This window comes from Colias eurytheme, chromosome 25 (assembly GCF_061535395.1).
Source record: "Colias eurytheme isolate Ceu_HAF_F1 chromosome 25, ilColEury1 Martin Lab GWU primary, whole genome shotgun sequence".
NCBI lineage: Eukaryota > Metazoa > Arthropoda > Insecta > Lepidoptera > Pieridae > Colias > Colias eurytheme.
Genome location: NC_143004.1, coordinates 2,404,697 through 2,432,556, shown reverse-complemented (window position 1 = coordinate 2,432,556; position 27,860 = coordinate 2,404,697). Strand labels below are relative to the sequence as shown.

The window sequence follows — 27,860 nt, the reverse complement described above, 5'->3', positions numbered from 1 at the left end:
TAGATTATCATTATTTCATTCTCTATTTTATAGGTATTAAGGGATAAAGAAAACAATTGTTATATTAAATAAATTTATTATATTTAATTGCACCTATAACATTAACGCAATTAAACTGTTTATTGTCAGACATTGTCAAGGCCACCAAAATTTTCTTAGAAAGGATTGAAGCAACAAATAAAATAAAATAAAACAAGATGGAAAACAAATAAGTCTTTGGCTCTGAAGTTAAATAGAAAAAAATTTCAAACGTAGCACCATTTTAATAAAAGATAGAATATTTAAAACATAACAATATAGCGCCGTATAAGGTTATCTGTCGCAAAAATAAATAAAAACTCATAAGTTTGTTTCATTATCTGTGGCAGCACTGATATTCATAGTTTGCTTATAACACGTAGAAAAAGTTAAAAATTATTAAAATTGTTTATGTATGTTAATTTTTTTTAATAAGATCTAAAACTATTATAAAATGTGCACATTTTCTGACACAGACTATAAATGAAATTGGCAGTTACCATACTGCCTTATAGCGTGATTTTTAAATAATATTATGTTTCTAGTCTATAATTATTAATTGATTTTACCACAGATAACCTCATAAGCGCCAAGAAAATGCAGAGGGAGAAACTTTGTTTCTAAAGGCCTTTCATACCTACGGCAGACCGCCGCGTTTCTTAGCCAAATATACATTAAAAATAAAAACACGATCGTTTATAAAAATTGTGTGTATACTTAGGTATTGAAAATATATTCTTAAAATCCTCTTAAGTATATTTTTACAAACATTTATAAGAATATGTAAACGGGACGGAGTTTCGTTTATATTAACAACTATATATTAATAAGTAGGTATATAACACTCATACACTAAAGTTCACTTTCGTATTACAATTCCAAATATAGCACCTAAATAATATAACATCTATATTTGAATTCATAAACACCTTTGAATAAATGTGTTATAACAGCGCCATCTACAGACTGCGTCATCTTTACTTCAATTTCATTGGGACTTTTTAATCGTTAGTGTACGAATGTCTTAAATATTTATGATCGTAGGATCAACATGGTAACTATATGTTTCAAGACCCGTTTCAATCACCAACCCTTATAAAATATATCGCAGTACAGGATTAGCATCAAATTCTGATATTTGATAATAGCAGCCTCAAACCCGTGATTTTAAGTAGATTTATTATGATTTTATTGTACTTCTCATCCGGCAGTGCCCAGACCGTGTTTTTATTATCTTAATCCTAATTTAACATCAATGAAAATAAAATTTAAAGGTACTTTATAGGAATAAACATTTTAGTATTCAACAAAATCACTTATCCCAATCTAACCCTATGCGCTTAGCGTGAATATTTACACATAATTATGTATTTAGTGCGCTTGTGTTCGTGAAAATGTCGCAAGTAAACTTTTAAAATACCCGCAAGTGGGCATATTAAAAATTGCTGTATCAGTCGATTACAGACATTTTCACGTAACGAAAGATTAAATTAGCCTTATTGAAAGCAGATACTTTTATTCAGTAATTTACGCCTTAATTTTGTGCCATCGCTAATGCATCTGCTTTCTTCCTAAACAAGAAACAGAAAAGTGAAATGAACTTACAACAGCAACGATCCAAGATTATATACAATCAATTTACATAATAATTACAATACTAAAATAAACTATGTTACAATTTCAAAACGAATATACGTCTTTATTGTATAAAAATTTAAATGTTGAGCGAAGCTAGCGACATCTAGTCCATTATTTTGACACATGACATGTTGATGATTAAACACATCGCATTTTTGGGGATTCTTTTAAAAATAAAAATAAATATTTTCGAGACTTCAATGGCAGTGTTCGTTGAGCTCTCATCTCTTAAATAAAATTGTAAAACATGTAAGTAAAAAAGTGTATAGATTTTGTAAAACTCTAAATTCCGTTCGAGTCATATTTCTATGTAATAATGTAAAAACTAGCATAAGTTGTCCTAATTAACGAACTAAGTTTTAAAAGAAATAACTGCGTAAAAGTATTAAGGAGTAAAGAATAAATTATATTAAAAATAAGTTTCACGGTACTGTAAATCGATATTAATTAGGACAACCAAAATAGTACTAGCACTAAATAGTACTCAAATATACAAAAAGAAAAGGGCGGTGACACACTAGCGAACGTCAGTTTACAAACTCCATTTAGAATAAAAACGCCGCGTTTCCCGCTCGTGTGGCAACACCCTTACGTTGGCAGTACTGGTTCACATTTGAGATCACATCCTTGTAACCAGACTACAATAATTATCTGTATTTTATGAAAACGACCCAAATATATATACCCTAGAAAATTTTAAAAAGTTAACTATTTTCTAAAAGTTTAATATGAAAATTGTTTGAGAAAGGTAAGAAACCAATGAATAGCGAAGTTCCCGTACATTATATTGTAGTTTTTACTTCTAAAATATGAAAGAAAAACTTAACAGATTGGACAGAAAATTTACATGCTAATAACTCCTGAAATATAGCTACAAAAATAAAACGGTCGTTTCCACAAAATGCAGTCAAACATAAAGTTAAAATCACAAAATGAATTTGCTAACTATAACCTAACTACAGGTTTATACATAATGCACGATATCACTCGATGTCCAGCCGATGCTCGATCTGTAACAAACAAACAAACAGACATTTAATACTGTGTTTTTCAGCGATAAACAAAAGAAACATTCTTATTCCACACATTTAGATAATACATTCATACAATCCTACATTCTTCACTACATAGTATAAAACAAAGTCGCCTTCTCTATCCCTATGTCCATTTGTATGCTTAAATCTTTAAAACTACGCAACGGATTTTGATGCGGTTTGTTTTACTAGATAGAGTGATTCAAGAGGAAGGTTTTAGTATATAACTTATTAGGTTTTAGACAAAGCGAGCCCCGGGCTGAAAGAAAATGTATCTAAATGAAAAGGTATCTAAACTATCTAGTGATAATAGACAAATGACTACCAACAAATCTAAGCAGAAGAAATGTCTGTAAGCATTTTTTTATAACAAAACAATAATTAATCAAGTTTCAGAACTTTGCATAAAGTGTCTCTATTATGTTATATCTGTTGTTATACATATATCTATGTAGTTAGAAGATATTCTTTTCTATAGATGTTACTATTGATTCCTTAAAAATACAATAAAATACATTAACTATTCAGGAAGTTTTTATATTTATTTCCCTGTTTCTACTGCGGTGCATGGTAATTATCCACCATCTTCTTTTTCTCCATGGTTTGAGAATTTTTTTTTTATAGTAAATGTTTAAAAAATTATAATAGCTCACGGCACAAAGACAAATAGCAGCAGCTTTTTCTACGTACATTCTCGTGTAAGTATTCAGTTCAAATGTTAGAACGAGTGTGTACAGGCATGCTCTAGACGAGAGTCTTTTCGGCCGAGGCTCTCGACGAGAGGCTCTCGACGAGTGTGTACAGCCGCGGTTAGAGTTAAAATAATGCTGTCCTATCTCTTTCATAAAAGTAGAACAGGACATCACTAATTAAGTATAATTGGTAGCAAGAGTATCAGGGCCATTACCACCATGAGCTAAAAAATTGTTTAAAAAGCATTTAGAGTAAAGGGTCCGAATTAAATCGAGAAACCTTCCAGAGGACTTTTAAATAATTCTAAGAATTTTCTTAGAATTATTTAGAAGTCCCCCCGCGTCAATCAGTTTTTCACAATATTTTACTAAACTATAACGAATTGAAGATACGTTTTTTACAATGCTGTATTTCTATTTACTAGAAAAATTTGTACTTTACATTATTCTAATACCATTCATGATCTTTGTATTGGCAAAATTGACATAATTTCTACTTAGTACAATGGGTTGTAAGTAGTTTTTCACTCGTACGCTACGGAACTAATATCTTGCTGACTCATTCATATTTTTGGGACCACAATTTTGACAATATCCGGCATATTACATTATGAAATAATACTACAATATACTACAGTATTTCCTCGTTAATCCGAAACGGCCAATAAGATTTAGAAAAGTGTGTCAGTAAGACGAGAAATATTGCATAACGTGCGGAAGCTAGCCGACTGACTTTCACATTTACGCAAGAACATTGCATAACGAACCCAGAGACCCACTCACGGTGTTATGTAAGCCTTTATTTTTTGGCGGTTTAGTTAAATGTTATAGAAAGTAGAACGTGCGAAGTCGGTATCGGTACTAGTTCAAGTTGACGTAACCGTTTCGAAATGGGTTTTTGGGGCTCAAGGAAAGGATGTTGAGGAAGTTGTGACGATTGATTTAGAATCTTGAAAGGTTACTACAGGTACTTGTATGCAGATGGTACCTATTTAGTGTATTAGTGACATGGTCAATTGTCATAGACATAACCAAAAGCATTATGTACCTCGGTTTTACCCGCATTGCTTCAGTACTATTGGTCTTAGCGTGATGATATTATATAGCCACATATAGCCTTCCTCGATAAATGGCTATTTATCAGTGAAAGAATTTTTCAATCGGATCCGTGGTTTCTGAGATTAGCGCGTTTAAATAAACAAACTCTTCAGCTTTATAATATTAAGTATAGATGTGTGGTTATGGAATATGGTCTCTAAATTGATTTAAAGATACAGGTGGTAATTTTATGAACAGAAATTGTGCTTAATAGGATGTATGGAGATTTGCTTATTAAATAACAGCTTATAATGAGGTTGCGAAATGGTGTTGAAGTTAACATTTGAATTAAAATTGGATAACTTGGAAAGTTAAAATGAGCAAGAGCAGATGTATTTTTTGAATTAATGTCTATGGATTTTACCGGGGAAGTAATAACTAGTGTTATACTATACATATTATTAACTACTTCCGTGGATATTATTTTATTCTCATTGACATTACATTATGTAGCAAAAAAATTTTGGGGCAATTTTGTTGTTCAAGTATTTTTACGTGATCAGTGTATGCAAAAGTACAAGTCCCTTTGCGCTTAGTATACCAATAGTGGGACACCCTGTATAATAAAACAGTAAGTTAAATCAGTGCTATAAAATACAATAGAAAACTAGAATAATGACTATCAATAAATGATTTATAGTATTTCGTAATAAGAATAAAGTATGTAACATTGCGAATGTTGCGTAAAAATTAACATTTATTACATTTAACTTTATTGTTCGTATTATGGAAGCATTTTGTAATATTTATTTACAAAAGAGGAGGAGCTTCTCATTTCAACTATTTTTTGTATGGATTTTACCGGGCTTCTTTTTAAATTCAAATGCATAATTTCTACCGTGACTATGCCACTTTTGGTTTTAGTTTTTCGTTCTGTATTAAAAATTAGCTGTATATTCATTTATCGAGCTGATTAATTCTTCAGTAAGTGGTCATTTAGATACAAGATTAACTTTGACTAATAAGTCAGTCATATCACCTTTTAGTGTGTTTAAACGATTCCTATTCCAGTATCCTACTAATATTATAAATGCGAAAGTTTGTGAGGATATGTGTGTGTGTTTGTTACTCTTTCACGCAAATACTACTCAACCGATTACAATGAAATTTAGCAGACATATAGAGGGTAACTTGGATTAACACATAGGATAGGTTTCATCCCGGAAATCCCACGGGAACGGGAACTATGCAGATTTTTCTTTCAAAACGCGGACGAAGCCGCGGGCGGAAAGCTAGTACTGTATGATATCCAACTAATCTTACAATTACTTATTACTAATACGACATATTCCATATTATCATCTATCAACACTCAAATAATTACTATATTTAGATACTTATTTTTCCTAATTATTGTCTCATTAAATCACTATAATCTCAAACTTACACTTCCCGTACATAACAGTACCAAATACTTTATCACTGTGTGAGTTTCCCTTATTAATTAACAGCCGAACACCCATTTTAGTGTCACTTATCAAAAATTTTAGTTGCACTCCACGGAGTGTAGAGTGCATTGCCTTGTGGAGAGGGCGATGACCTTAATTCACTGATTTTTTATGGTTCCCTTAGTTTATGGCGAATGAGATGAATGGAGTGTCTTGTTGTTGTTTTTTGTGTTATTACGTATTTAGATAAAAAAGGGAAAAGAAAATGTCAATTTTCTTGCTTTGGGTTTGAGTTGTTATTTACGATTTTGAAATGAACCTGTAGTGTGTTATGTACCTACATTTATTTTTATACCTATTATATTTTGAAAATAAATAGATTTTTACGCTTACTAACATTAAGAATAGAGTTATTTTTTCTTAATGTAGAGCTCTGTTGATATAAACAATGTTACTTTTATACAAATAGTAAAGTGTGTAAATTAAATGATACAGGCAAAGACGTTTCAAATAATCCTGTGTTTTGAAATCTTATATATAAAATTCTCGTGTCACAATGTTAGTCTGCATACTCCTCCGAAAAGGGTGGACCGATTCTCATGAAATTTTCTGTGCATATCGGGTAAGTCTGAGAATCGGCCAACATCTATTTTTCATATGTACCACGAGCGAAGCCGGGGCGGGCCGCTAGTGTGTTTATAAAATAGACACTAATAAGTACCTACTTCCTACGATTTACGCTTTCATAATTTACGAATAATTTATAATTTCATTTGTTTACGAATAGGAGTTCTATTATTTACCTTCATAATTACTTATATTAAAAACTTCAGGTATATCATTGAGATCATTCATACATTAAAGTAAGATAGCTTGTGAAAATGACACACAATAAATGCAGTCAAAATATCCAAAAGATCACAATAGAATTACCGATAAATTAAAATAACGAATTACATAAGTGACATTGCAATGAGCGGAGATCAATGCAAGTTGTGACGTAAGTACCAAATGTGGGGCAAATTAAAAACACAGCCACACCTACACACGCACACACGCACATAGTGAAAGTGCGTGCGCGCATCGCCGGCCGTTCCGAAATCCGATTTAATCATTCGACGCGCGACCGTCAAGCCGTGCGGACGTGTGTGTAAACGTAAAACATGCTTTATTGTGACAAATTAAGCTAGCAATATTTAAAAAAAAATAAACATGCTTTGTTTTGACAAATTATTTATGAGGATGTGGATGACAATTTTAAATTATTTTTGTCACGAAAATGTAATGACATACAATGAATTTTTACTACTATTTCAAAGAGGATTTACATAAATTTCTCGTTTGTCTCTTTGTAGCGTTGTTTAGATGCTTTGTAATGTATACATTTTGAATTTTGGGTTGAATGAAGCCATTATTGTATTTAATTTATTGCATTATTATAAATTACATTCGAATGAATATTCAAAACAAGTTCATACCACGCAAATTACAATTGATGATATAAAATATTACACGATTGGATTATTCATTAAAGTGAGCTGTAAAGTACAATTTAAAGTAATTAAAAAATATTTAAATTTTATATATTTTTTCAAAATACAAACACGCTGGATATAAGACTAGCTGTGCTGTTGGCCTTAGCGAGATGAAATATAGCCTATAGCCTTCCTCAATAAATGGGCTATATAACACCAAAAGAATTTTTAAAATCGGACCAGTAGTTCCCGAGATTAGCGCGTTCAAACAAACTCTTCAGCTTTATAATATTAAGATAAATGGATACTGAAGCAGGCCTGTTACTGTATCGCAGAAGATACTATACTTGACTCATATTTAAACCAAGATGAATCAACGTATTTAAACAATTTGATAAAGGATATAAGACACGGAGATTGTGTTTTTTCCTTTGTATTTTTTATGTTTATACAGGTTGATATTTTTGCACATAAAAATTTTAAATAAAAATATGCTTTGTAAGCTTATACTCTATTGTTGTATTGAACGTATTGTGTCATGTGTGTATGAAGCTTTACTGTCAATGTGTGGGTATAGACTTGTCTATTTATGTAGGCGTAGCTTAAAATATGTGATAATATGTATGTGATGCTGTACATAGTAAGATTTGAATGCAGTATCAACATTAATTTATAAGGTATGCAAGTAAATACACTAGTCTAAAATTACGGTTTAAAAATATTAAAATCACTCTCATTAATATCCCTACTAATATTATAAATGCGAAAGTAACTCTGTCTTTCTGTCTGTCTGTCTGTTACGCTTTCCTGCTTAAACCTCTCAACCGATTTTGATGAAATTTGGCACAGCCAATCTTTAGACCCTGAGAAAAAACATAGGCTACATTTTATCAAAACACCACACGGGCGAAGCCGCGGGCGGAAGCTAGTTAAAAATATTTTTATTTCTCTACATAGCATGAATGGTTAGTAAAAATATAGTCTTTAGGTCTTCATCGTTAAACAGATCTTTGAATATTTAATAAATAATAGGATTGAAATAAATAGCCACTATTAAATAAATATAAAAAAATAAAAATAAATATATCTGGCAATATTATTCCATAAATTGAATAATATTGCCAGTTATGTAACTGGACATTTCCAATCACTGACATTTTTAGAAACACACACTTAAAAACAATCGATAAGTTTCCAACGTGTCTGCCGAGCACATGTGTCAGAAGTGAAACTTCTTTAGCAAGATTCAAAGATATCAAAATCGTCGCCTTAATCCATGACGGTAATGCCATATCGCATCCTTGAAATGTTCCAACGCCGAAGGAAGTTTCACTTCAAAAATTTTACCGACTGTATAAAAAAATTGAGTTTGAGTTGTAGTTTGAGTTTGAGTTTATAAACATAGCACAGCCCTATTACTCAACTATTTTCCCAGACTCTATCGGTTATCTTGAGTACCGGATAGTGATTCATTTCGTATAACTACATAATATAGGTATGTGACTGTAATTATTAAATGAGTTCAATGTGACATAGTTATATGATTTAATTTCATTGGCTTAAACTTTTAGGAGCAGATTTTTAAGAGTATAAAGTAAAATTTATTGAGTACTAGGTTTCCGCCCGCGGCTTCGCCCGCGCAGTCAAAGAAAAACCCGCATAGTTCCCGTTCCCGTGGGATTTCTGGGATTGCGTCATTTTCCCGGGATAAAAAGTAGCCTATGTTCTTTCTCGGGTATCAAAATATCTCCATACCAAATTTCATGAAAATTTGTTCAGTAGTTAAGGCGTGATTGAGTAACAAACAGACAGACAGAGTTACTTTCGCATTTATAATATTAGTATGGATTATCATAGGATAATGAGAATAGAGAGTTCTCTTTATACAATGGTAATGGTATTATTAAACTACTAGATTTCCGCCCGCGGCTTCGCCCGCGTTTTCAAAGGAAAACCCGCATAGTTCCCGTTCCCGTGGGATTTCCGGGATAAAACCTATCCTATGTGTTAATCCAAGTTACCCTCTATATGTGTGCTTAATTTTAATTTCGCCTTTATAATAGTATTAAGATGTTATTATGGTTTCTTCTCGCGATTTCAGTTGGGTTGATACGGGATAAAATAAAACCTATGTTTCAAAGATTAGCTTTCAAAGTAAAATATAGTTTTAAAACAATTGAATACTTTTTGTGTTAAATGCTAACAAAACAAATATTTGCTCTACTTTAGTACTGTTATTGTTATTTATGACTTTTTTAAGGATTCAATATTTTTTTTAATAAAAGAATGATACAATAAAATAAAAAAAGACGTGTGGCACTCGGGGACTGCCGCGGTAAAGCTATTGCATGCTATGCCTTCAAGCCACACCTCCGAGCCCGTCGGAGTGGGGAGCGTGAGGTTTTTTCGTTACGGAATTTCTCGATTCGGTCCCCGCGCTCAAAGCCCGCGATAGAAGCTATGCAATAGCTTAAAACTTAAAAGGTCTTTATAGCATACGACATAGTGTATTAATGAAAACGCCGGCTAAATATTATGTTGTCGTTGAAGACGTTAAAGTGACTGAATTCACAAGAAAACAAACGCACATTACAATGTCGTAACAAACTTTACTTTGAGATTTTTCCTGAATAAAGGTTCTCAATATATTATTTAATATTTTCCTTTAATACTTTCTTACAGTACATACAGTATACAGGGTGTCCCACTATTGGTATACTAAGCGCGAAGGGACTTGTAGTTTTGCATACACTGATCACGTAAAAAATACTTTAAAAACAACAAAATAACATCAAAAAAATTTTTGCTAAATTTTTCCTGAAAATCCATGTTTTCTTCTCTTGCTTCGTGCAGCCGGCATATACCGCTTCGCTAATGTGAGCATTTTGTCTATGAAAACATAATCTTAAACGATAGATCACGTGCTGGTAGCAAAGCTCGGCGGGTTGCTTGTCATGGGTGTACACAGAGTTTTAAGAATTCATCTATTTGAAAGAAAAATGCGTCTGGAATTTTTTCAGCGTATGCAAAACTATAACCTCCTTTGAGCTTAGTATACCAACAGTGGGACACCCTGTATACAGTACAAAGTTTCAACTCTGAATTTATCGAGTAAAGCCGCGTTACAACTCTATACCGCATACCTTTCAATCAGTAATTCATAAAATCTCACCATCTATCGATATCTGATATGTTTGTTTGTTTGTTTATGATAACGTATTTATGTCACTGCTATGCGCCCTACATACACCACTTGAGTTCTGATCTATTTGAAATGTGACGTCATTTACTAGAATCCTATGAAAAATGTTGTACTTACATATAGTCGAGAGTGATAATAACTAATGAACGGGAGTAGCGTGAGTGGCAGCCATAAGTTTGAACACTACAGTATTTCTTAACTCTAGTCTCTATTGTATCCTTAAAATTATATTCATAAATCCATAGGCATATTAAGAAACAAGTAAAATAAAAAAGTCAGAGTGTGACGATCGATTTTCCTAGAAATCTGGAAGTAAAACAATAACATTTGTATTGTTCACACAATAGATAAAAGTACAATAAATTGAATTTCTTCTACACTCAAACAGATAAAAGAAAATATTACAAATATTTTCACTTGTAACGGATAATCTCAAAAACTACTAAACAGATTTTGAAAATCATTTCATCAAGAAAAAGCTAATGAAATATATTTTATTGATAACATGAACAACACTGATAATTCTTGAATGACATAATATTATTAGCAATAGGTACTTTTATAGGCTAATCCGTGTAGAGCCGGGACGAGCGGCATGTCCTACCCCACTAATTAAATCTTACATCACTACAAAGTCGCTTTCTCTGTCCCTATGTCCCTTTGTATACTTAAATCTTTAAAACAACGCAACGGATTTTGATGCGGTTTTTTAATAGATAGAGTGATTCAAGAGGAAGGTTTTAGTATATAATTTATTATAAATATTAATATTTGTAACGATTGATCGCATCTATTGCAAATACATCTAGATTACACGCACACACACAATACTATAGGCTAATTTTCACGTAGTTACGCGCGCGAAGTTACAGGCTCCAGCTACGACAAATTTATTTCAAAAAAACAAAAACAAAATAATAAACAAACGTGCCAAAACCACGATGGGGGCCACGTGATGTCTCACAAACTCGAAGAAGCCATACAAAATCGAGAAATTTCCAACAAATTAACCTTTTTACTCGAAATTTCGATTTCATAATAAGTTTCCAGTTATCCAGCGTTATTTTAAAATTAACTTTGGTATTGTTTGTGTGTAAATAAAACAAATTGGTAATTGGTATGAAATAATGTGAAATAATTTGGTATCGATATAATTTGTATGGAAACAATAATAGTTTTGATCGAAGGTGTATTAAAAAGTTAAAAATAGGCTCTAGTTCAACTACAACTTAGACCTTCATTCAAACGAGTAACATATTTTTACTAAACTTAACTTTTATAACCAACTAGCGGTCCGCCCCGGCTTCGCTCGTGGTACATGTTTACGTTTTCTCTACATAAGAACCATCCTCGTTCTTCAAGGAATATAATAAAAAAAGAATTATCGAAATCGGTTCAGCCTTTCCCGAGTTATGCGCTTACCAACACATTTTGCGATTCATTTTTATATGTATACTAGCGGTCCGCCCCGGCTTCGCCCGTGGTACATATTTACGTTTTCTCTACATAAAAACCATCCTCGTACTTCAAGGAATATAATAAAAAAAGAATTATCGAAATCGGTTCAGTCGTTCTCGAGTTATGCGCTTACCAACACATTTTGCGATTCATTTTTATATATAAAAGAAGATAAGATTCAATAATATGTACCAGGCTGTGGAATATACTTAGGTTCACTCAATTATATTTATTTTAGAGCCACGATGTCATAGAACTTTTTATTATAATAGAGCAAGAGCCCACGACGGCAAAACCTTTGTTATTTTATAAAAGTTTAAGTTTCTCTGTATATGACTCCTAAACATATAAGAAAGACCAGCGACTATAAAGTTAACTACATAGTACACTTCTCTTTTATATACAAAGCAAGTAATATAGCAAAGATGTTATATCACTACATAGTATAAAACAAAGTCGCTTTCTAGTCCCTATGTATGCTTAAATCTTTAAAACTACGCAACGGATTCCGATGCGGTTTTTTTTTAATAGAACGAGTGATTCAAGATGAAGGCTTTAGTATATAATTTATTAGGATTTAGCCAAAGCAGGCGAAGCCGCGGGCGGAAAGCTAGTAATTAATAATTGGATATTGGGTTAATTTTTTTAGTGATTTAGTTTGCTTTATGATTTATAACTGATCATAGATATATTCCTGAAAACAGATTGAATAATTTGATTCTTGAAGTTTACGAAATTATGTTCTTACATACTTTAATAAAGTTTTTAAGAAAATATTCCATTTGCGAATATAAATGATTTTATTTAAATGAATAACGAATTGATAAGTTAACAGGAAGGGCTGATATATGTCTTGTAAATAGTGATAATATAATAATTACACGCAGTTAACTATTTAGTTGCTAGGACAAGGTATTTATATTGGAAAAGGATATTTTCATAATTTTATAATTAGATTAAAATTTATCCATATTATTTATTCTTTTTTACAGCATATGTAACATACAATGTATATCCAAAACATTACAAGGCAGTTGTAAATATAATACCAAAATTACATAATATTTTAAAAAAGAACCAACACTATTTTTTAATTTATATAAATTATTATAATAGGAAAGTAAATTAAATCGTGCTTGTCATTAATTGGTTTCAATTAATATAACTTGTATGTTTAACTGGCGGTCCGCCCCGGCTTCGCCCGTGGTACATAATATTTACGTTTTCTCTACATAAGAACCATCCTCGTACTTCAAGGAATATAATAAAAAAAGAATTATCGAAATCGGTTCAGCCGTTCTCGAGTTATGCGCTTACCAACACATTTTGCGATTCATTTTTATATATAAAAGATTAGAGATCTATGGGCCTATGGCAAATATTAAATACTAGCTGTGCTCCGCGGTTTTACCCGCAGTGCTCAGCTCCTCTTGGTCTTAACGGGTTGATATTGTATAGCCTATAAGCCTTCCTCGATAAATGGGCTATCTGACACCGAAACATTTTTTCAAATCGGATCAGTAGTTCCTGAGATTGGCGCGTTCAAACAAACAAACTTTTCAGCTTTATAATATTAGTATATATTATGTCAAAGCTAGTGCATTAATAGCATGATTATAGCATTTATAGCAGTGGTGCATAGACTTAAAGATTCGCAAAAAAGCGAATCAATAAAACCAGCATGTCGAAGAACCAAAAAATATTGACGATAGTATATTCAATATTGTGTTAGTTTATTTCAATTATGTGTATCGAGATTTGAATGAGTTGAAAAACGATGTACGGTAGTTCGTAGTTATAGAGATGACCGTTAAAATTATACTTTTGATAGTATAAATAAAAAATAACATCAGGCCCTCTATATGAGAAAAAAATATAACTCAGAAATTTGCCATTCAAATTAAAATTACATAACATTACCTATAATCACTGAGGGGAACCCAAACAAGAGTTTCCCTACGAAAAAGTTTTTCTTAAAAATAAAATAAACTTCAACTATTCTCGTTACAAAGGTCCAACAACGTGACGGACCGCGTGACGAAAATGTTTTCCTCAACCATTTCCATAATTTTCCAGTTTTTTCAGTCACGTTAATTTGGAACACGTTTTGTGTTGTCTACTATTAGCACATTAAAGGTTCTACGTATTTTCATATCGCGAAACTTTAAGGCTGTTCATTTTTAGGGTTCCGTACCGAAAGGATAAAACGGGACCCTACCTATTACTACCCTATTACTGTGACTTCATTGTCTGTGTCTGCCTGTCTATCTGTCTCCAGACTGTATCTCATAAACCGTGATAGCTAGATAGCTGAAATTTTCACAAATGATGTATTTCCGTTGCCGGTATAACAACAAATTACTTAATCCCCATAGTACGGAACTCTTCGTGCGTGAGTTCGACTCGCACTTGGCCGGTTTTTTGTTGTCTACTACTAGCATTTGTACTGGGTTTCTACGTATTTTCAGATCGCGAAACTTCCAAGTTGATACATTTTTAAATTTGTTTATACCGGTTGGTACGTAGTATAAAACAAGTGATAACTGCGTTAAAAACAACCGACTTCAAACTTGCACTTGCAACATTTAGAAATACAGACAAAAATGCTCATAAAATAAAAACTACTGGGCCTATCCAAATAAAATTTTTATGGGACCAATTCGACACCATCCCGCATCGAACAAAAAAAGGATCACGTAAATCGGTTCAGAAACCTCGGAGTAATCGGTGTGCATACATAAAAAAAAACATACCGGCCGAATTGATAACCTCCTCCTTTTTTTGAAGTCGGTTAACAAAGTCGCTTTCTCTGTCCCTGCTTGTATGCTTTAATCTTTAAAAGTACGCAACGGATTTAGATGCGGTTTTTTAATAGATAGAGTGGTTCTCGAGGAAGGTTTTATTATATAACTAGCGGTCCGCCCCGGCTTCGCCCGTGGTACATGTTTACGTTTTTTCTACATAAGAACCATCCTCGTACTTCAAGGAATATAATAAAAAAAGAATTATCGAAATCGGTTCAGCCGTTCTCGAGTTATGCGCTTACCAACACATTTTGCGATTCATTTTTATATTATAGATTTATACGGTTTCTAGCTAGTAATATTACAGTTATAACAGAGCCGCGCGGTTTCAGTGGTAGAAACCGTGGGCAAAATTAAATATTTAAAAAGCTTTTACAAATTATGCGTTACTAGCTTTCCGCCCGCGGCTTCGCCCACGTTTTCAAAGAAAAATTATGTCCTTTCTCGGGTATCAAAATATCTCCATACCAAATTTCATAAAAAATTGGTTCAGTAGTTAAGGCGTGATTGAGTAACAGACAGACAGACAGAGTTACTTTCGCATTTATAATATTAGTATGGATTCTGTAATTCTATGTATGACTGTCCATTCTTTCACATTTATAATAGTATTAGTAGGATTATGGCCAAATTCGAGCACTTTTTTTTAGTAATTTGGTGCTGTCATGTTTGTCTGTCTGTTACATTTTTACGGTATAGATAACCTCAGCAAAGATTTGGATGAAATTTGTTTAAATGAAATTAAAAACATGAAATAGGGGCTTTCTCGTTGTTTTGAGTTTGAGTAAAACCGCGAAGCAGAGCTAGTACAAGGATTATAAAACATTCAATAATAAAGGAAACATTTATAATGAATTTTTGGTATTTATGATATTTGAAAACAGATTGGCGGATGTCAACCAGTTTTTTATAAAAATAATTGTTTTAGATTACTTACCAACTTTCTCAATATGGTAAAAAGAAGTTACACAAAAATATAAACATTATACTACCTATTCAATTTTAACAGTACACAGTAATTAAAAGACACTAATAATCTTCTTTAATATAAAAATGAATCGCAAAATGTGTTGGTAAGCGCATAACTCGAGAACGGGTGGACCGATTTCGATAATTCTTTTTTTATTATATTCCTTGAAGAACCAGGATGGTTCTTATGTAGAGAAAATATAAATATGTACCACGGGCGTAGCCGGGGCGGACCGCTAGTTTCACATAAATTTAATTAACTATTATTATTACGTATTGATTTAGTATGGTTACATGGTACTAACTAACTATGGATATTATTTCAGCTTTTGTTGTGATTATAAAAATAAGGAGATTACATAAAAATGTGCTATTAATTTTTAATTTTCACAAATAAGCTTTTTTTGTCCAAAAAAGTCACTTTAAAAATCCGTAAATATTTAAAACCAATAATATAGGTTCGTTCAAGTTAAATGAAACATGTCCGATTTCCCCCGGTACTGCCAAACTTTCGAACGGGCGTACTCCTGCGCAAGCTTTATGCAATATGGCGCTATTTTTAATATTTAATTTTCTTTTTTGTTTAGAATTTTTATATTTCGCTTGAACGATCAATTAAATAATTATTTATAGCTTTAAGTGTCTTCAAGATTACTAAATAGAAGGCTGATGCTTCGAATGAAAATTGTTACTGTTTTTATTGCTTCAAGACAATCAATAATAATTAATAGTGATTTTTAAGGACATTGTTTCAATTAATTACCCAATATACATATAGACACTCCTATCAAATTTAGAAATTAAATAAATTTCTAGTCCTCCTTTAATATTGACTTATTATATTTTGATGTTGTCAATTTATAAACCGCACAGACCATCTACATAATATTTGTACCCATTTTCATACAAAATTCTATCTACCAATACTATCAACACTATCGATACAATCCTTCCAACAAAGGAAAGTGAAAACGAAAATAAACAAAACACGTGACAGCTTCTAGCTGGTTCTGTCTTGCGTGATATAAGTCGATCGTTTGACACACATAGCGGCGGGTTGCGAAACGGCGCGGGCGCAGTCTGGCACCGCGGTCAGTTGTTGCCGCGTGCAGCGATGAAGCGCTGGATTTTTGCATTTTTTGATATTGTATTGCATTTTTGATGAATTGACCCTAGCAGCGGTGAAGCGCTAGATTTTTTATTTTTTTAATATCGTATGCACTTTTAATGTAGTGGCGCTTGTAGCAATTGAAGTGCTGCGTTTTTTAACACACTTATCTTCACCTGTTTGTTTCACTGGCTCCTTAAGACTCAATTTTAATATACTTTAAACTTAAGCATTTGCTTTTTAGGTATGCGCTTTTTCGTTATTCACTGTTTATAAATAGTATGAATAGGAAATAAGGAAATAGAGAACGGATAACGTACAATTTTAAATTAATGCACGATATTTGTACAGAAATAAGCTGCATTTAAACTTTGACTCGCTATTTAAATTACCCAAACAGGAGCCTATTTATTAATTATCAATCAAATTAGTCAGACATAAGAAGTTGTAGCAAAAAAAGTTCTGCGTATTTTATGTTTTTTTCTATAAAATACGCATTCATAAAAGAAGACAGTAATGAAAATGATTATAATATTAGGGTTAATTTATTTTTACTTTTATTCACAAAAAATTCTTAAATTTACAAATTTAACCAAACATATCGTTGTATAAATAGTGCGATCTAATTAAATTCTGCTAAGTTACTTTTTAGTTCAATTACATCTTATTCAGAATATACTATTTACATTGTTTGCATTATAATTTTCGAATTCATTGAATTTATTATATCATTCAACGTCCATATTCAAATTGTTGAATCTGCATAACGAGTAATCACACATCCGCAAATTTAAATCAAACAGCGCAAAAATCGATTCACAATTACCTCAAAACAGTCTTTGCAAATTTTTAAAGCGCTTCTAGCGATGTGTTGTCTATAATTATTGCTTGGTTTGTTTGTTTAATTGTTGGAAAATATATATTCTAGCACTTTTTACGTTCATCGTTTGAACTAGTCACAGATCAATGCCCTGTGAAGGTTCATTTCCTAACGTTTTTTAATTAACTGCTTCAGTAATTAATACGTAAATTGTACGCAAATCCACTGTCGCAATGTATTGGAAAGAAAGGAAAATCCGTATGCTAAAAGCTCTAGAAGGTAAACTTGACTAGTCGCTCGCTTTGGCACTGCCTGAGTTGGGACGGGATATAGAACAAGAAAATATATTATTCTTTCATTCATAAATAGTAGGATGCGTCACATTTATTATTTAGTCGACTCAATTACCGATTGCAAATCAATTTCCACATAAAATTGTATAATCAAAAATCCAATCAATAAAATTAAAATATTCAAACTTTAAAAGGCATAATGTCGCTTTTTCATCTTTATCTTAGATTTTACGTAAGAATTTTTTAAATAAAAAAATTCGTCATTTTAATTATTTTTAAAACTTAATAATAAAACCCACATGGTATAAATTAAATTCGCTTTCGCATACCGCCGTCCAAAACACAAAAGGCATATTAACGAAAAAAAGTGAAAGCCGGCACGCACACCCACACAAATAACGCACACATACACAACTCTGAATCATCGTTTGTATAACGTAGGAACTTATTTGTTTAATTAGCAAAATCCTTTGCTGCTATAATTTAATGTTGTTACCGGAATGTTGATTTGATTGAGTGACAATTGTATAAGAAGCATATTCGTACATTTTACTACATAATATACAGGGTAAGGTACGCGTCTTGGTCCATGTTATATGATATAATATTACCCGCATATATTAAGCGCAATACACACTGAGTCCGCCGGGCCGCCGACAAAGCCCGGCGACACAACCCGGCGGCCTGTATGAAAAGAATCATGTCGGCAACATGCGCCCGCGCGTGTTGCCCGCCGACATGTTGGCGGCTTGGGTACGCCTGCGCTCAGTTGCCCGACGACGCTCGACCTGTAGTTGACTGTCAAATAAATTTCTCATCTCAAGCCGCCGACATGCCACCGACTAAATTTTCCGGCTTGTAATAAGTGAAGCCGCCAACTAGACAGCCGACAAAAAGTTGCCGACATATTATGTCGGCGGCCCGGCGGGCTCAATGTGTATTGCGCATTACAATACAAACAATTCTATCATTTAGATGCATTCCAACCAATGCCGTTAAAAATATATACGGTCGAATTGAGAACCTCCTCCTTTTTAAGTCGGTTAAAAATAGGTCAAGCTAAACAAAAACCGAGTATGTAACAAATAAAATTACTTATTGATGGACAGATGCAAAAAAAATAAATAAAATTATCGTTGGTTTTAACAAATTATAATTTAAATTACCAATAAAGTTAACCTAAAATTAAGAAGATATAGTATTACAATACTTGAAAAAGCTCTGAATCAAAATGTAAATAGATTTGTCGAATTATTCATTAATTATTCAAATATGATTGTTTATGTGACAATCGAACTATTCATAATTTAACAAGTTTGCAATAATAACTCAATCTAAATTCATAGATGAAATATTGGTTTGAAGTTTTATTCGCTTCGATAGAGCCGTAGAGTGGCTATTTTTGAAAAGAATAAAAATAAACTTTAGATGACCGAAGTTTATTTTACTTTGATACTTCGTACTTGTTTATTTTTTTTAATTAATAAATAATAGATATAATATTTTTTTATTTTATGATACGAGAATTATATTTTATAGAGCAGGCTCCAAGGAGATGTTCGTTTGCAAAAATCGCGGACCTAAATCTGACTTCTGATATATATTGTATAGATCCCAGACATCCTATAGACAGATGTTGCCAACCAGTTTTGTGGTCCCCCTGCCCGCACCCCGGTAATTAAATATGGCATACAAAGAAAAAAATAAAAATTTCCAAAACATGCCGTGTGGGGTATCAAATGAAAGAGCTTATTGAGTAGATCACGAATATATAGCATACTATATACATTTCTTACACTTTCTCTAAGATTTTTTAGAAAATTTACGAAAATGGTCCATTTTGAGTTAACTTTAAACCACTATATATTGAAAACTCATGAATATATTTTTTAAATTATTATTTTAAATAATTAACAACAGTCCATTGTTTATGATTCAATAGTTCGTAATATAATATAAGTGAGCTATGTGGTGGATTTGATGAAAATAACTATATACTATATGAACTTGAAAATATACTCGCCATCTTTGAATGCTCCCCCCACTCCCCCATGCAACTATTTCACTGTACGAAATATTGAATCGTAAACAATGGACTATTGTTAATTATTTAAAATAATAATTTAAAAAATATAGTCATGAGTTTTCAATCTATAGTGGTTTAAAGTTAACTCAAAAATGGACCATTTTCGTAAATTTTCTAAAAAATCTTAGAGAAAGTGTAAGAAATGTATATAGTATGCTATATATTCGTGATCTACTCAATAAGTTCTTTCATTTGATACCCCACACGGCATGTTTTGGAAATTTTTATTTTTTTCTTTGTATGCCATATTTAATTACCGGGGTGCGGGCAGGGGGACCACAAAACTGGTTGGCAACATCTGTCTATAGGATGTCTGGGATCTATACAATATATATCAGAAGTCAGATTTAGGTCCGCGATTTTTGCAAACGAAACTCCACTGAGAGTCCGGTCTATTAAATACCATAGTACCTAATTGAATTCGCGTTTCGCACATATTTCTCGATGAGCCTTTGTTTCTTTTTCTATATAAATAAAATTAAACACGGCTAAATTTATATAACCAGCAAGATATCACTAAAACATTTTAAGTTTGATTTTTATGTCTGTTTTCGTTTCCCATTAAAACGAAAACGAAAAAAAAAACTTTCACCTAAAACCTTATAAGTAAATTATTGTGTTTATTTTTCTTAATTTAGAAGTACTAGGACCTCTTTTGGACAACTCTTACAATTCATGTCGCTCTGGTAACCAAAATTAGTGAACCTAACAATTATTATACTAATTGAATCCTGTGGTTTTGCTCGCAATGTGTCCGGTTAAGTAAATAAATACTGTTTACTATGTAAAGTCATGATTTGTTGAACATACATATTAAATTGTTCAGATTTTAAATTAAAATAAATGACAACAAAGACACACAAAGAGTACCCTTTCATTAACTAGGATATTAATAGGCAAAGATTATAAAAAATAAAAATTAAGATTTATTCACGAAAAAGCCAATAAAGTATTTTCGCTTTAAAACGAATAAAACCCAGGATATTCGTAAAGTATTGTGAGCGAACTATCGACACAGAAACTAGGACACACAGCGAAAATTTCCACACTTAGCGCACTATTATAGCTCTTATTACCATTCATTAGAGTCCATTCTCGCTCAGTGCAAAGAAACGAAAATGAAAGTTATATGCCGATTTGCGAACACAATTTTGAATACAAAATTCACGATTCTTCAAGCTTTGTGCGGTAGGTCGGTTACTATACGGCCTGTGAACCAGTTTCATATGAAATACATTATAATCTTATTTATTTATTTTATGAAAATTCTATTTTTGGTCTTTCGATTCTTTTTTCTTTTGTAACGTTCATCTTTGACAAAAATTTTGTACTCTGTGTTTACGTAAAAAATCGTAATTGTTATTTTATTTATTACGAATTAGAGGATATTTTTCATTTTAGTTTATAGATTTTTGTTTTTTTAACCGTTAAATAGTTGTTTTATTGGTTTGTTAGATAAAAACATTTGACTTTTAAACCGTGGGATGCGACTAACTTTCACTTATAATTTGGTCGATACATCTTTCAATATACACACATACATTTTCTAAATTATTAACTCTACGTGCTCTAGATTTTTATTTTACCAGAAGAATAAAATCATGTTTTTATTATCTGACTAGTTCTGGTTCGTACCTACGCCATGAATGTTTGGTAATTTTCAAAAATATCTTTAATGTTCTTAGGAAAAAATATGAATAGGTAGGTACCCAAAATTAAAAAAAAACAAATAAACAATTTTTTATACATTAATCGTGCAATGTGGTGCTATAATAGTATCCTTCCAGACCCTTAAAAAATTATATCTTTTTAGTGAAGCTTAAGTCCCTCCTGAATATTGTAGCTTTATGTAATATGTTAGTCAAAGAATTTTCAAAATCGCTTCACTACTTCCGAAGATTACCTCAGTGTTTTTTGTATGTTTGTAACGTACAAAACAAACTCTTTATTATTAAGTATTATATATATTACCGCCCGCGGCTTCGCCCGCTTTGTCTAAAACCTAATTAATTATATATTAAAACCATCCTCTTGAATTACTCTATCTATTAAAACAAACCGTATCAAAATCCGTTGCGTATTTTTAAAGATTTAAGCATACAAAGGGACATAGGGACAGAGAAAGCGACTTTGTTTTATACTATGTAGTGATTAAGAGGTAGAGTTAGTGTTATTAACTTATTAGTAGGTATGGTTTAAATAAGTATGAATGAATATAAAATTTGACTGTTATAATATACGTAAAATATAATTATTAAGGGACTATTATCATTTAGGATACGAGCTGACCTTAACGATGTGATAAAAATAATTTATGATTCCGCTTTTGTCACTCATTCATTAAAAATTATAGTAATTTAATGCTGTACAAAGAATCAGTATAAATATATAGTAATATTTTTAATTATGCACTTTTCAATAGATAGTTATGGCACTGCCACCATGACTGAAAATTTTGAACACGATATTTGTAAAATTATCATATTATATCGTGTGAAATGTGAAACAATTTGAAAGAACAATTAAAATAAAACCTTTGAGTAATCAGACAAAGGACTAACGGAAAAATTTCACTCGTTTTTGACAGATTTTTCAACTAAATAATTAAAGAAAAAATGTTTTTGCAAAAATACTACGTACAATTTTAAAGGGATTCTAATCAATTCAATATTTTCCTCAGTTATTTAGGTGTTTACCCGATTATTTAAATTTATTGAAATGCTAGGAACTAAGCAGACAAAACAGTGACCCAAACATAAACAGATAATTTTTAAGTGCGAAATTGAACCTTATATCAATAGCTATAAGGAACTGCGACTGATGTTCACCACGTGAGTGTAGTCACGTTGTTATTTTAAACAATATTTTCAAAATAACTTGAAAATACAGGAATTTTCAGTTCAAGATATATGAAATAATAGTGAATTTTCTTACCTTGAAAATACAAGAATTTTCATTTTAAAAGATACGAATTTTTTTTTATTGTAGTACATATAGGGAAGTGCTTGACCACAATCTGGCCTGATGGTAAGCTGAAATGTGGCCTAAGATGGATAGCGCTTCCCTAGAAGGTACCTGTTTACTCTTTTCTTGAAGACCTCCATATTGAAAAGTAAATAATTAGTAAATAAGTAACTTTTCATGAAACTATTGTATATTTATTGTTTGTACCCATCTTATAATATATATATATATATATATATATATATGTATATATAAATCTCGTGTCACAATGTTTGTCCTCAATGGACTCCTAAACCACTTAAGTAACCGATTATAATAAAATTCGCACGCCATGTGCAGTTCGATCCAACTTGAGAGATAGGCTAGTTTAAACATGTAGGTACCACGGGCGAAGCCGGGGCGGACCGCTAGTTTACTATATATGTAAATAATAGAACCTAATAATACTATCATTGGCATGCGGATTTACAAGTTAGGACACTTAAGATATTTGCTACTAATACTAAGAAGTACTTAAGATATTTGCTACTAATTAATTTAAACACTAGATTTATGTAATAAACGAAGAAAACCTAGATGTAAAGAAGCTTCAACTTTACAATTTAAACACTAGATTTATGTAATAAACGAAGAAAACCTAGATGTAAAGAAGCTTCAACTTTACAATTTTTCAATGAATATAGAGCGATATTTGTATATTTTTTTTTTGGAAATATGTATTAAATAAAAAGCATTAATCATTTATACTAGTACATACATTTATTTTGTTTCAATTAAGAAGTATTTTGAAACTTAAACTCAGAGTTTTTTATCTTTTTTTATCATGTTATCTATTTTTTTACGTTTTTGATTACAATTTTTTTAAACCTTTTAGTAAAGAATCGCTTCTACCGAGAACCATTCTTACATTTTATTTCATCTATCCATCGTTATATATAAAGAACGGCTCTACTTAAAACAATAGCGTTACCTTTCTATTACGCAATAATACAATCATATTTTAAACATCCGATAGGAGCACGTGATAAAAACATTGAAACGTGACAAATGAATCAGAAGAAAATAGAAAAGAGAATTAAAAATACTAATATTATAATTAAGAAAGTCTGTCTGTCTGTCTTTTATATGTTACTTAATGATTAACCAATTGGAAGTTTGAAATAGTTGAAGCTGGATCTTTAATTATTTCAAATTTCATCCTAACAATTCTTGAAAAGTGTACAAAATTTGAATTAAATCTGTCCGTTTAAATTGGGTCAAAACCGAGTCCAAAGGAATCGGTTACATACAAACATACAGGCGATGTATGTTTGTATAAAAGCAAGTTAAAAACTAAATTTTTCATCTTTAAAATGTTACTATAGATTAAAATCGAAAGTTTTTGATAGAATTTGTCGCTCTTTTATGAAAAAAATTACTGAACGAATTTGGTTGAACTTTGTCACGCGGTTTGCGGGATAATCTATAAAGGCATAATGTGAGGAAAATTAGGAGATTCAAAAATATTTGTACAGATCCACTAATTATAATTGAAGTTACCAATTATGTCAGTATGTAAAAAGTTTTTTGTATATTTTTCTTGCGTATTATAGTCTTATATTAATTATAATTAGGTTTATCTGTGGTATGGCATGTGTTTTTGTGTACATCTGTTGTTATTATAAAGATAATATAGAAATATATAATATTAATACATTTTCTTGTTTATTATTACTTATTACCAAAACCTGCGGACTTACACGGTTTAAAAGTTTATGTCCGTAGCAGTAAGCTACGTTACACTAGTCTGTGGTTACACGTTAGTCTTTATTAAAGAGGAATATTAATTTAGATTTGTTGAATTTATCTTGAGAGATTCATTTTAATTGTTATTTTACTCTTACGGGAGCTATAAATAAATTGCGAATTAAAACCGATTGAGTTAAATTTTAATACATACGTTATCTCTCGGGTAAAAATCAATGGAGTCTGTTTGTTTGTCAATTTTAAGGGTATACAATTTGATTTAATATTGTAGGATATGGTTTTGAAAATTTTGTATTAAGTATAAAATTTCTTCTAGTATACCTACCTATATGTTGTGTTTCGCTTTTTTATTAGTTTCATTTCAATATGTACCTACTTCGTTGTATTATATGATAGTAGGTGTGTTTCAGTTTGAATCACACAAGAATATGAACTTTCACATTTTATAATGAAAAAAATCTTGATGCGCAAACGCAACCTATCATTTTTTTCCAAAATCGTATCATTGTGCCTATCAATTTTAAATATTTTTTACAAAAAGCTATACATCTAATTAAAAATTTAAATGTGTTCTAATTTAGATAGAAACTACTTCCGATAGCGATTTAAATAAATTATTTATTAATGATAATTAATGGGCATTAATTAATTATTACGTGTCATTTAGTATTAGGATTTGTCATTTATTATCCAAATTGTTGAAAGTTAATGACTAGAGTTAATGGTACATGCATTACACTGTTTTCTTTTTCGAATATAATTATTAATTATATTATATATTTATCTAATTTAATTAATATATCAAAATAGTACTGATATAAATAGAATTCTGTTAAATACAGCAAGATTGACTCATTTGTTATTATCTATAAAAATAGGAAAGTTAACGTAGACAACACAAATAATAAATATACGATTTTTATAACTCCAAACATGTAAATATAATTCAAACATTCACCAAACACACACTAACAATCATGTACCAAATTCAATTTACCACAAATCTAACGAATTACATACAAATAAATAAGTCGCGCCATAACATTGCATAACGTCCCATAAAATCTAATCCTTTTCTAACATTTACGACTTTCACACATGTGTCCACACGCACACATACACAAGAACGCACACACTCACCTATGGTCAGAGTGTGTGATCGGGCGCATGCGGCGCTCCTAGCTGCAACATCGACCGGCACAGTTCCGTGATCTCTGGATGGTTCAAGTTTATCAGATGGACGTACATCTGCTTGTGCAAGCTCAGCTCGCCGGTCACGGCTTCGAGCCGCTTCAGTAAAGCCTCTTTTTCCCGCAACAACGTTTTCACTTTTTCCTCCACCTCCCTGGATCGCACTTTTGCTTTTTCGCGCGATTTTCGCACTGCTATGTTGTTGCGTTCCCTTCGCCTTCTGTACTCATCCGTGCCTTTGTCTATCACCTTCCCTGACGACGAGCGTCTGGGTGGCGCTGGCTTGTGTTTTAACAGGGGTGGTAAGAGTGGTGCACCCAAGGGTGGTAATGGGGTGAAACCTCCCCCGTACGGGCCGCTGACACCGACAGGTGGTTGTGGGTTATACTGTCCTGTATATTGCGCACAAGTCACCGATCGTCTGAAGTCATGCGGCTCCGGGGGCTCCTCTTTAATCGGTGGAGCTTGTTCGTGTGAATTGGGCTGCACTGGGGCCGCGTACGATGCGCCAGAGTGCACCGGCTGCGGCATGTACGCTAGGGTGGTGCGCGCGAACGGCCTCTGTTGCGGGGATCGTCCTCCCGGCAAAATTTCCTGGAACAGAGCCATCGTTTCCTCGCCTCGGAACTGGTCCTCGATGAGATGCTGCAGGTCCAGGCTGATCTCCTGGCCATTGAGCTCGTCCAGATCGGGCGGCGGGAAAGGGGTGCGTTTGTCATCATTCGCTTTCTTGAGGTCTGGTTGCGGCGGCGGCGGCGGCGCCGCGGCTGCGTCGTACATTTGCGGTGATTCCATACCGCCGGGGCCGATCGGCCCAGCGGTTCCGTTTCGAGTATCCACTTCAGAGCACTAAGAATCACTAGAGCACATGCGGGTCGCGTGGCGTTGCACTCGCGATTATCACGTATACGTGTTGTCGCTCCGGCGGTCGGGCGCTGACTGGCCGCGCGAGCAAGGTTGCCCGGAAGGAAGCTGTAGCTGAAAGTTCACAAGTAAAAGTTTAAGCGACGCGCTCACTGTGCGGTTGATTCATGATTTTCATAGAGCGTTTGCGAGCGTAATGATTTTTCGTTCACAAATTATGATGTTATCTTAATTTATGATTTGACGATGTGCTCTAAAAGGCTTTTTGCTAAGCATAATGATGGTCGGTATAATTATATTTGATACGTTTGAAAATTAATTTTATATAATGTTTTGTATATGACGCCTATTACTTTATCATCATTACTATTATATGTAATAATGCAAGTTTAGAGTTTGTTTCATTATTATTTACCGAGTTTGTATTTCTTGTCTTTCAATTAATAAATTAAAAATAAAATGTGCAATTTGTATAAATTACTCTCTATATTACAATAAAAGATTATAATATATTTTTGTATATTTATATGCCTTATATATTATATTTAAATTACAATTAGAGTTTGTATTACTAGTTAATTTATATAGTAGCTAGCTTTTTTTTTTTTAAATCATTTATTCAAGGCTTTTGAACGAATGTTCATGGCAGCCCCATTGTAACAATCAACTTACAAACTAAACACAAATAAACATAATATATATCTAAATAACAATGAGAACGCCTAGGAGCCAGCGCTATAGGTACGTTGAAAGAAAATCTCCCACCATGCCATACACCAACCCTGCCTCCTCCGAGCAAGGGTTGGATAACGAGCTATAAAAAATTCCCATATTGGCCCGCGAAGCATCTAGCTTTTGAAATAATTCCACACGTTTCGTCTCATTCCGGACACACTCCACAAGCACATGATGCACGTCCTCGGTCTTTCCACAAATTATACACAAAGGAGACTCTATTTTACCCATCATATGTGCAAAAGCTCTTAATGGCATGTGCCCGGAACGCAATCTA

At 32.3% G+C, this 27,860-nt stretch overlaps 1 protein-coding gene across 1 annotated transcript; it reads right to left on the bottom strand.

Moving 5' to 3' along the window:
• Positions 1-56: 56 nt before the first annotated feature.
• On the bottom strand, positions 57-26,940 carry slbo (CCAAT enhancer binding protein alpha slow border cells). The gene is made up of 2 exons (XM_090116063.1): positions 25,934-26,940; positions 57-2,666 (listed from the first exon to the last, which is right to left on the bottom strand). The coding sequence occupies exon 1, from the start codon at positions 26,777-26,779 to the stop codon at positions 25,940-25,942; it is 840 nt and encodes a 279-aa protein (XP_089972189.1). The 5' UTR covers positions 26,780-26,940; the 3' UTR covers positions 57-2,666; positions 25,934-25,939.
• Positions 26,941-27,860: the final 920 nt, after the last annotated feature.

Bases quoted from the DNA above. Each gene is read 5' to 3' on its own strand.
- slbo (XM_090116063.1), bottom strand. From the start codon at position 26,779: ATGGAATCACCGCAAATGTACGACGCAGCCGCGGCGCCGCCGCCGCCG.